This window comes from Convolutriloba macropyga, chromosome 15 (assembly GCF_964194025.1).
Source record: "Convolutriloba macropyga chromosome 15, txConMacr16.3, whole genome shotgun sequence".
Lineage (NCBI taxonomy): Eukaryota > Metazoa > Xenacoelomorpha > Acoela > Convolutidae > Convolutriloba > Convolutriloba macropyga.
The window spans coordinates 36698371-36710125 of NC_134482.1; the positions used below are offsets into that span (position 1 = coordinate 36698371).

Sequence of the window (11755 nt, forward strand, 5' to 3'; positions counted from 1 at the left end):
GACAAACCATGATTTAACTAAAATTTTGAAATCTTAAATAATGAATCGGTTCAATTTGCAGTTGTAGATTGTTTCCTGCCCTTTCCCACCTGTATCGGTATTGATCAAGTCTAGGTCAGTACAATGCAGGGTCGGTATCAGTACAGAGAAAATCTAAATTAATACTGAATAAGTCCTACGATTCCTACGAAAACAAGAGCATACGTCATACATACAGCATTGTTATCGCTATCATCATTAAAACTTTTGATCCAATTTTGTTAAATTCATTCGCCATTTCCGTGATTTGTGCTAATTGCACAGTGATAATAAAAAGCGAGTAATTCTGTTACTTGCACAAGACACTATACCCAGTAAGGTAAGAAGGGAGGAAACAATTTATATATTCCTAGAATTGAGCTCGCCCTGGAGTGGTGACTCATCATTATGGAAGGGTTCCTGACCATCCATCATGCTACTCCCTTCAGTGTTCATAGCCACTGTCTGGCCACTCTCTGGATTGTTCATGCCAGAGTGTGAGTTCGAACTGGACCCTCCGCCGCCAGTCGACGCCTCCTTTTGTTGGTCAATGACTTCCTGAAGTCTATCGCGCTTCACAAAGTAGGAGTCGCGACTTTCCTCGAAGTTGCAAAGCTCGTTCCAAATCAGGTCTTTCCATTCGTTCACGGAGAGATCCCGCTCCGATATTGCACTGTGGGTGTCTTCCAAGATTGGAGTGTTTATCTAGGAGAGTAAACAAAGTTGTTATACAGTTCCTTATAACAGCAAAATCTAAGTCGACCTACCGCGCAGACCACGAACCGCTCGAAAACGCCTTTTAATTGACACTGATTTGTTTTCAAATGCGAAAACAGCATCTGAGAAAATATGAATCCGTTTACAACATAGAGATCGTTCTCGTCTTGTTCAGTGAAAGAATCGAACTATTATGCTCACCCCGACCCACCTTAATGCCACCTTTGAGTCTACCATTCAAATTATTTAATCTAATGTAGAATGATACAGTGTGTGAACATAGCACGCTCGGAAGGCGTAAGCTTGGGGGGGGGGGGGGGTATCCGCTTATTCAAATTCTTGCTCTTAGAAACAAAATGACAAAACATTTTTTGGATCTTTTCCGTTTGTGCCCCCCCCCCCCACAGCTTAGTGGATTCATATTATTTGCACCCTCCAGTAGCACGTGCAATAATTTTACGTAATGATTTACCATGTAATGACAGGTGCTCTGCAATTGGGGGGAGCATAAAGTACTGGGGGAGAGCACAAACGGAAAAGATTCCATTTTTAAATCAGGGTGGTCGAAATAGCGCCGAATCTGTGCGGTATGTCGTTAAGTATTTAAAACAGACTCATTAGGTCTGGTATCAGCTTGTTCTGATTAAAAAGAGAAACGGTTAAAAGAGTGAAATCACCTTACCGGATCAGCTTCTGTTAAAACATATTAGCGTTTCACAAAACCATCTTGCTTAACAATATAAACATAGCCGGCAGATTGCCGGAAAATAGCCGCGATAGACGCTTGTGGCGTTACATGAATTGAAACAACCATAGAAAAAAATAGACAGATCGACCACCAGTCCTTTAATAGACCACTGGACTTTTTCGGTTAGCTTCGAACTGTCATTTTTATGAGACACATAAGCTCTATAAGAAGAAAGCCCTAATAGGGCTTTTCAAAATTAGGATCTTTTCCGTTTGTGCCCCCAGCTTAGTGGGCGCATATTATTTGAACCCCCCCAGATGCACGTGCAATATTTGGGGGGGGGGGGGGGGCACAAACGGAAAAGATCCCAAAAATAATATTCGAAAATCAAAACTCAAGACTCTAATATTCAAGAGTTAGGGCATAATAGCAAATTAGGAAAAAATTAGCAAGAGTTAGGCATAATAGCAAGAGTTAGGAAAAAATAGCAAATTTTATCAAAACTTTTCAAAAAGTCGAAAGGTTAAATTGTTGAAAACAAATTCATTGAAAATAAAAATCAAGCAGCAAACTTTTATCAGAACGTGGAATATGTTTTCTCGCACTTGAGTATGGACGAATATCAAAAACTGACAAAAACTTCAGGAAGCCGTAAAAAAATTGCAGATTTTATCAAAAAATGCTAAAATTCGAGACACCAAAATGTTAACAACCATTCTATTGTTACTAGAAACAATGCAGTGCCCTATTACCAAACCTCAAAGGAGATTGCTTTGAGATTTCTGGTCCTTGAAGCTGGAAAAACTGACAACATTTTCAAAAACCTGAAAAAAAATGCGAATTTTGTCAAAAAAAATTGCTAAAATTTATGATATTCAAAAATTGAAACCTATTCCATGGCAACTAAACATTTTTCAGTAACTTATTATCCAACCCCTGATGAGGTTTTCTGGTCCCTGGGACTCAAACAACTTGAATAATGACAATAAATGTCAAAAAATATGAAAAAAATTGAAAGTTTTGTCGAAAAATGCTAAAATTCATGATGGCAAAAAGTTGAAAACCATTCCATTACCACTAGAAACTATGCAGTTATCTATCATCAGATCCGTTATCAAACTCTAGTGGAGGTTTCCTGACATCTATGGCTAAAAAACTCAATGACATCAATGACAAAAATTTTCAAAAAACCTGAAAAAAATTGCAAAAATTAGTATCATTTTGCGTGTTTGTGTTTGTAGCACCAAAACATATAGCTCATAAAATGGACATAACAAGCAATTTTGTCTCGCAAAAGGTCATCAACAACTTTTGAAAACTTCAACCTAAGACTAATCAAAACAAAAAATCACAACATGAAAAATTGCACCATTTTGAGCCCAAAAACTCCTAAAAATGACCATTTAACCTTAAATTAAGGCTATCCCAGCAGCTGCCCCACTATAAGCACTTGAAGGACTACTAAAGCCCACTTTGGTCCTCTAATGAAACTTAATGCCCGTTGGGCTTTACCTGTTTATCCCGTTTTAAAAGATCAAAGTCATTGAAAAATGTGTGAACACATCATAAAAAAAACACAGCGCACCAGTACAATTCAAATTCTTTGAATTGTAAAAAAATTTAGGAGTGCTATAATAGCCGCCTAGAATTGAGGACGCGGCTATTAATCATAACCGACTAAAGTCGGGCGAATTGCTCTCAAACGACCGGCGAGCGGTTTGCTTCGTCAGTAGCTAGCTACAGTTTAGTGAGGCTAGCTTTAGCTCAATTGAAGGGGCGTGAGTTGAGCGCAGCGAGGGGGGGGGGGGGGGGTCAAACACTAAGCACCGCCCTTCACACCATGACTCCCGCCATTAAGAGCAGGAGCTGGAAGAAAGGGAGTCCTAATCACCGGGTTGAAGAAGGGTGGACGGGGGTTTGTCGGGGTGAGGGTTAATGAGGAGGGGGTGACAGAGGTGGGGGTGACAGAGGGAATCAAACAGAGGGACTAAGAACCACCCTTCATACCTTGAAACTGTCTCAAAACAGGTTCTGTGAAAAGCATAGCTGGAAACCAGCGAGCTGAAGGGCTCTAAGCGCACTTAATGCACTGTGGGCGCTACCTGCTTATCCCGTTTTTGAGGTCGAAAACTCAAACGGGTCAGACAAAAAGACCACACAACTAATACATTGCTCCTCAGCTGATTAATGCCCTCCAACCTTTACCTGTAATCCCATTTTTTAGGACGAAAAGTTGAAAAGAAGCAGACGAAAAATTGAATTAAAAAGGACCGCAGGACTAATATAATTGCTACAAACTTCATTTGAGAGCAATTGAACATAACCGGTAACGTCGGATAAACAGCTCTCAAATTACTGTCGGTTCTCAGTTCTATTGTAGCCTGCTTCTTTCGGAATGAGCCTCTAATGCGCTTCAAATGCCAACATGACAGGAAATAATAGACCGCTTTTATGATTAAATAAACCGAAATTCCGCACATTTTTCATGTCACTTTCATAGCAACATAGAGATAAATTATTTAAATAGATAACAGAACAAAATCAAAACACACAAAAGAGTCCAGAATACCATTCTGCATAGGCAAATGATTGCAAATAAAGTAAGTTGACACCTATTTATAAAACTTCTAAAATTTTAGCGATAAATTGACATTGCTTGTTCAATTTAATACGCGATAAGGCATCATTTCATTAGGCAACTTTTTTATTTGGCAATTTCAAGACCGAAAGTTTCTATGACCCAACACGGAATTTAAAAGATAAAAGCATTTTTTGAGTAAGTTTAGTCACGTATGACTCCTCCCTATGTATGATGAAGAGAAACGACATCGCAAACTGAAATACCGTTAATGGGACAAAAAAAATCGTGCAAGATTTTAACCTTTTTTCTGCTATTGTGAACAAATTTAAAACAGAGAAGGAAGTCAGACAAAATATCCACGATTACCACATTATAAACAACTACGCTAAGCTCACAGTTTCAGAGATACAAAAAACTCAAACTTTCACGCCAAGCATTTTTGAAATTATTAAGTAATTGAACAATGATTTTAAAAAACTATTACGCGGTATCTCATTCATAATTGATTGGTACAAAATCAAAACATAGATTGAGCTTGCTTATAGGCAAATTAGGACTTAAGCCAATGAAAACAGTAAAAGAGTTTTGTCGACGAATATCGTGGTTTTTGGGACTGCTCTGTATGTTCAACCTTCAAACAGAATTTAACCTTAAATTTAAATCAAGAACCATACCAGAGTTTTTCAATTCTCAAAAATTGACCAAGCATTTTCAAAGAATTCAAAAAATCAAAATGTAAAGTAGCAATTGTGCTAGAAATACCGTTGGAAAAATCGAGGTTGCAAAAAAAACTAAAGCGACCGAGTATTCTAAATAGTTTTGATCGTCTTCAACATTCATTAAAATTCAACAGTAAAGATAAGTTGGACGTCGTTTTAGATAGTGGCCCTTTCTTCAACGCAAACAAGAGAAGAGCGATAGTTTCGCTAAGTTTCGAGATTTCAAGTTGTTAACAGACACTGTTTCGAAAACAGCACCTGGTCCACTTTCACAGTATTTGCAGCAGCTTAAAATAACACCGAAAAACGCTTTCATCCATTTTCTATCCGGAAAATACTAATCTATCCGGAAAATACTAATTCACTAAGTACATAGGATATATTTCACACCGCAAATTTCAACTAGTCGGTTTTATCATTAATCTCTCCATGATAAAACCGACTAGTTGAAATTTGCGGTGTGAAATATATCCTATGTACTTAGTGAATTAGTATTTTCCGGATGTTCGACAAAAATAAACTAAGATACGAAAGCATAGAAACTGGAGTTATAATAATTACACAAAATTTACTTGTGAACTAACGCTTCTTCTTTTTCAAGAAAAACAGACATTCATACAAACCTCTGAATCTTCTGCCCATATACTGACGTATGGATGTCTAAGTGCATCGTCTACAGAGATTCTCTTTTCAGGGTCTATTTGAAGCATTTTGGACAGGAGGTCTCTCGCCATCAGAATATTGTTGGCTCCAGCTTGGGGGTTCTGTGGATCTGGGTCTGGGAAAAAGCTATCTGGGAACAGCTGAAACAACATCAAAAATCATACTCAGCTCTTCAACCAGTCATTTAAAATTGTCCCCAAAAATTCTGAAGGTACAAAAGCTGCTCTATGTCCACTATATTTTTTTACATTACTAATTAAATCCCGAAGTACTTACTACGCGCTATTCCTTAATGCAATAATCGCTTTTAAAAAAAGTTATTTATGTTTTGAAACGAGGGCTATAAGTCTGATATGTACAATTACAATGGATTGCACGATTAAACATGATTTATAGAAGTATTAACAGACAGTTTTGTTCGTATTATTGTTACATTAACGGACACGTAAATCGAAGGTAAAGGAACAAAATATGACGTACGCGTTCAAATGGCAGTCCTCGTACAGCTGGTTGTGACTCGACATACATACAGACAGATGGCTTCAGTCTGCTTCGGAACTCTCTAGGTGGTGTACCCAGTTGCTGGGTGATTTTGTTCCACTGGTCTATGTAGTCCAGACCCATAAACACAACCTCCCCCTTCAGCATTTCTCCAAATATACAACCCACAGACCACACATCCACGTTTTGGTAGTATCCCATGCCTAATATGACCTCAGGGGCACGATAATATCTAAAACAGATTCACCGTTATGATAAATTTCTTCTTTTTGCATATTGTTATTTCTTTTGTAAAGTGCTATGACGGTGCTCTGTCTTAGTACTCGCATATCATAATATTGAGTTATCGGTGCAATTATCTTTTTTTTATTTCAGTGCAATTCAAGTGTATTCAAAGCAAAATTTGCGATGTGCTAATCGGGGTGCGAGTCCAGCTAAAACGTTCTGTTTTTAGCAAGACGATTTTTTATACAAGTTTTGAAGCAACTGAACTGCAGTAAACAGGGAGAAAATTGAACATTAGTTTTTTATCAGAGACCTATAAATAATTTTATGAAACATTTTTTGACCAATGAAATTTCAGCATAGTAATATACGTTAATAATGAAAAGGTCTGGGGAAACTTCTTTCTCATCGATTCTCTGAGCTACTGCATTCATTATATCCTTGTCACCAGAAAAGCATTAATTTTTCACATATTCAGTCTCATTTACATAAAAACTGACATCACTTCAAGTGAACAAAAATCAAAACCGAGATCGAGTTGCATTGGCCATAAGGAAGTTAAAAGTTTGTGTAAACAAAAATCTCAATCCTCTTTTTATATCTGACTTCGTTTTGTAATATTGCATTAAAGGCCTTTGCAAATCAACTGCTATCTAAGCGCACTATGAGCAGACCCAGCCCGGTTGCGGAAATAAACCCCCACGGAAATAAATCCCAAATTTACTATTAAAGAGCTGCGCATTTAGCACGTTTGGCCATGCCTCGCGGGCCATGCCTCAGCGGCCCGTGGGACTTGATATGAAACTATCACAACTGAACAAATTATCACGACCGAAATTCAAATTTAAATGGGAGTTTATTTCCGTGGGTTCTTTTTTTGCGGGGGTTTATTTCCTAGTTAAAGTTAAGTGGCGGGTTCCGTGGGGTTTTATTTCCTAGACCCGACCCAGCCTATTAAATGCCGCCAAAATTTGTGAAGTGAGGGTCAATTCTTAAGCACTACCCTTCACACCATAAATTTATGTCCCTTAAAAAGGTTCGGTGAATCGCACACTTAGAGACTAGTAAGCCGTAAGGCTCTAAGAGAACTCAATGTCTTCTGAGCGCTACCTGTTTATCCCCTTTTTGAGGACGAAGAGTCAAAAGGGTCGGACAAGAAATCGGTCAAGCGAATTGCATTTAAAAAGAGCAGTACTAATATAATTGCTACAAACTAAAAGACAGTACTATTCAAAATTCAGATCCATTCTTTCCCCCAGACCTCAAAATTTAGACCTCAAATTGAGTCGAAATGGGATTTAAGACCCAATCAGAAAACAAAACTGATCATGAATGAAATCCTACGAAACATTACAATAAAAACTTACTCTACCCTAAAAGAGGTAATAAAAACTTTAAGCCCAAATGGTTTCTCCCCCTTCACACCCTCGGTTTCACTATGATCACGTTTCAAATTTGACTTCTAATTTGAAAACTCGAAGTGGGTGAAAAGATTACACAAAAGAACATAGCACCAACTAGTTCAATTTTCAGATTGTAAAAAAATAGATGCCAATAATAGCCTCATATGTGGCTGATCTGTGTGCACAGCGCAATAATAGCTGGCTGAAATATCTAAATAAAATTACAGATTCGGGTTTTTGGGAAATCTATAAGCATACCAATTGGAGCTTATCTCAGTGATTGTTTTTGTAGCTATTTACAAACATGACCAACTAGCGTTCGATAAACTATCCCAAAAACACCCAGTGAGGCTCGGCTATCAGGTAGCCTGCTCCAACCCCGAGGTACACATTATGGCGATATTATTCATTTAGCTTTCTGAAGCAAACTTGCATGAGAGCATTTTGGATGTTACGGAAATCACGAACTAAAGAATGAAAAGATCAATCAAAACTCAAATCGATCGAACTAAAACTTTTCATTTGACAGAAAATATACACGACTACCTTAATGTTTCGAGTGCCGTCCTCTAGCAATTAGATAGCCAACCCCTTAAATGATTTGGTCGTGTCTTTGAAGTTTTCGCAGTTTGAGCTCATATTTCTCAGGTGAGAACTAACTGTGGGTAGAAGAAGCTATAAAAAGTGCCTTGATACGTACCTGATACCAGTTGAGCCCCAAAGAAAAATAAGATCCTACCTCAAAACATTCCTGCCTGGCAAAAAATTCTAGTTGGCATGTCGAGCCAAAAATCCAGATAACCAAAATGATGTCATGCAGACAAAATATCATATAAAAGCCAGTGAGAAAATGCCAAAAATTATCAACTTAGCCAGTCACAAAAATCTGCTACATGGCCAAAATAAAATCAAAACGATTTAAAACAGTGTAAAATAATGCATAATTTATTCAACTTCACTATTTCGCTTCTTATTTTAATTGACCACTCGAAAAGATAACAGTATCGCAAGGTGCAAAAATCTACCAATTGAGAAATGTTCGATAAATTTCTCTTAATTTCGCCAATCTGAACCTTCGGCTATCTAAGTGCACAGCAAAAATTTTCAGATAATGGAAGACATATTTTTACTTTTTTATTTTTAAGATATCAGTTTACCTGTGACGTTCATTTTAACTGAATTAGTGCTTTAGGGATATTATGAAACACAGTTTGGTGCAAACTTGATGGGACTTTCAGCAAAAAATACCTCCCCTTTGGGCGCGATTGAGTTCAAATCGACTCCACTATATTTGATAACAGATTTGAAGACATGCGCAAATAAATTCTGTCAAAATAGAAGTAAACCACAATGCATTTCAGAAACGAACAAAACCGAAAACCCAGAAACTGAGAATCAGTCAAACTGTCCCTTTGCAACTTATTAATGTTAATTAACCTATTAAAGTTAATACTAACCTAGTCACTACGTAAGGCGTCATTGTGAACGATTCGCCAGCGGTTCTAGCGAGACCAAAGTCCAGAATCTTGAGAGTACAGTCGGACCTAACTCCCACATTGCTTGGTTTCAGATCTCTGTGAATAACACCAGCCTTGTGCATGTGCTTCACTCCACACAGCATCTGGTACAGTAAATAAGACTGTCTTTCGTGATCTAGCTTCATATTAACAACCTGCGTGAATATTCCGTCCATTTTTTCCATCACTATGTATATCTCGTTCAATTCTTCTTTGGAGACGTCAGATCCGAAGACATTTAGAAGTCCAATAATGTTTTTGTGGCAAATTTTTCGCATAAGGTACAGTTCCCTAAATAAAGCAAACGAATCAAAAAATTACTGGCAGAAAAAGGAAGTTTAAAAAGGTCTGTATGTAATTAGCGTCCTTCTGTCAAGCAACCCATCTCGTTTTACGCTGAAAAGCTGCGATCACCGAGCTGACCGACAGGAGGATTACCCATAACTGAAAAAGCCGACAACCCAACCGCATACCAATTTTAATGTTGGACGAATAAGTGATATTTCGACTACTGAGATCTCGGCCACTTAGAATTGCACGGTCGACTAAATTTCCAATTTCATTTTCTCTCTCCGCTAAACCTCCTGTCGGCCAACATTCTTAGCACCCTGACAAACGCCAAATAGATGAATGGTCTTGTCTTATAATTGTCGTGACTTTTGCATGCGATTGTAAAGATTTGCACAATATTTGCAAGGTTCGTTGAAGAACAAAGACCGTTTGTTTCAGTTAATAGAAGGATGATTTATGAGAAATTTTTCCTCCAAAAAAATGAATAAATTTATGAATTGATGGGTCAATTTTACCCTACCTGTGAGCTCTTTTGGCATGTGTGGCATTTTGGAAAGGCCTGTAGAGTTTCTTAATTGCAACAGGTTGATTTTTTTCAGTGTCAATCGCGGCACATACACAACCTTGCGCTCCAGTTGAGATCAACGATAAGTCTGTGTATCTGAAATCAGAGTTTGAATTACCAATCAACAGTCCAAATGGTTGTATCAGATGGCCTTACTAGACTCATCAACCTAGTATTACAAGATCAAAACTAACCTCTTAAGTACGCGGAAGACGATTTTGTCGCCGTTATTTACTGTTATGGTCTGTGAATGGTATTCTGAAGATGGGTACCGCCCACCGTAATGCGCACTCATTGGGAACTGAAATCATAAATATCAACAATCATACGAGAAATATACTGTGAACATATACTCCGAGTCAGATCTCTTCATGAACATTACCACACAGTTATCGCTATGGAGAAGTTATCAGGTGTTGAAAAACTTTGAGAGGGTGGATGATAACAACCGCTTGGTAATGTTTTCAATAAACTTTCGTTGTCATTGCAAAAATTGCAAAACTAAAACCAATGTTGCCGCGACTAGACGACGAGTTTATCGCCACTGTTAATATATAATAATAGTGGTGATAAAAGAGTGGGATAAACTCATAGTCAAAACTAAACAGATTTCGTAGTGTTAATTGGACGTTTATGTGTTATTTTCTCCTTTTGTTATGCAATTGTCGTTATCGCAACCAGAATTGATCAAAGACGATCAGAGCTCACTTTTAAAAAGTTTAAAAAATCTCGAAAGTTTTTACGAACAATTTGGTTTCAACTGTACACGCTCGATAAAAAGTTCTTTAAATTGAGGCAGAAATGTGCATTGTAGAAGTTGTATGGGCCACAGGAGATCGCTACCCATCCGATGAAAAATTCTGTCAGTAGTCAAAAGTCAAAGCATCGTAAATATAGCTTCTGTAGGAATATGAAAGGCAGTACAAGATTATTTTAAAATCGAAATACGAAAAACTTAACACAGATATAAGGTCTGTATAATAACCCACCAGCCTCATGGATACATGAAGTGTAGTATACCCCCTCATTATGGTAAACATACCACAATGGAGGGCTAAAAAGTCGTGGGAGGGGGACTATATCAGGAAGAACCCCAAATTTGTCAACAAATTTTTATTTATGCAGATTTCTTGCGTTATTACGTATAATTGTGCTGGCAGAACCCAGAGTACATAATAATAACCTTCACCTTCAGCAGTTCATTTGAACATCTGTTGGTTCTGGCAAAAAAATAGCTTCAGAGCAAAATTTCTGCGTTCTCGGCACGCTGAATAGTCCAATAGTTGATAAAATTGTGTTGAAAAAAATATTTTGCAATTCACTTTCAACCTCGGCTTGTTTATTGATCAGTTTCCAAAGCTGCTCAATCTTCTGGTAGCAAACTTGTGAGAAAGAAACTCTGTACATCAGAAATATAATAGCGATTAGAAATAATCCATCTGAAAACTCTTGATTGAAACTTATCCAGTTTGCGCATATACGTTAATGAAGGCTGCCACATAACAACTGTAATGAAAGAGGTAGAGGATGAGGCTTTGGTACTATCAAATTTTCCTCTTTGCTGAGGTCGTGAAAGGCACGTTTCGCTTTATGAGATAGAAAATATCTTTGCATTTAGCTATTTTTGAATATGTGTGACGCTGCCAGTTCAATTTACTAGAAATGGCAAATCCACGGTTTTTAATCAAGTCATTGTTATTCACTGCTATCCCAACAAGTTTTAATTTTTTGAACAGTCAAAATTAAAAGGTAAAAATCTACATTTGGACGGCTGAAAAACTCAAGCAATTATAAACTGAACACTGATGTAAAGCAAAAACGTTTTGTTGAATAAGTTGTTACTCATAGAATGAGAAAATTGTTTTTA

At 37.5% G+C, this 11755-nt stretch overlaps 1 protein-coding gene across 1 annotated transcript; it reads right to left on the reverse strand.

The window, feature by feature from the left end:
• Nucleotides 1-265: 265 nt before the first annotated feature.
• Nucleotides 266-10185, reverse strand: LOC142354581 (stress-activated protein kinase JNK-like). The gene is made up of 6 exons (XM_075406908.1): nt 10083-10185; nt 9844-9984; nt 8973-9323; nt 5867-6119; nt 5347-5526; nt 266-723 (listed from the first exon to the last, which is right to left on the reverse strand). Exons 1-6 carry the CDS (start codon nt 10181-10183, stop codon nt 379-381), a joined length of 1371 nt encoding a protein of 456 aa, XP_075263023.1. The 5' UTR covers nt 10184-10185; the 3' UTR covers nt 266-378.
• Between the last annotated feature and the right edge of the window lie 1570 nt (nt 10186-11755).

Bases quoted from the DNA above. Each gene is read 5' to 3' on its own strand.
- LOC142354581 (XM_075406908.1), bottom strand. From the start codon at position 10,183: ATGAGTGCGCATTACGGTGGGCGGTACCCATCTTCAGAATACCATTCA. The intron at 6,120-8,972 runs GTTAGTATTAAC...AATCTGTTTTAG, and splicing joins ACGCCTTACGTAGTGACTAG to ATATTATCGTGCCCCTGAGG. The intron at 5,527-5,866 runs GTACGTCATATT...ATGTTGTTTCAG, and splicing joins GAGGACTGCCATTTGAACGC to CTGTTCCCAGATAGCTTTTT.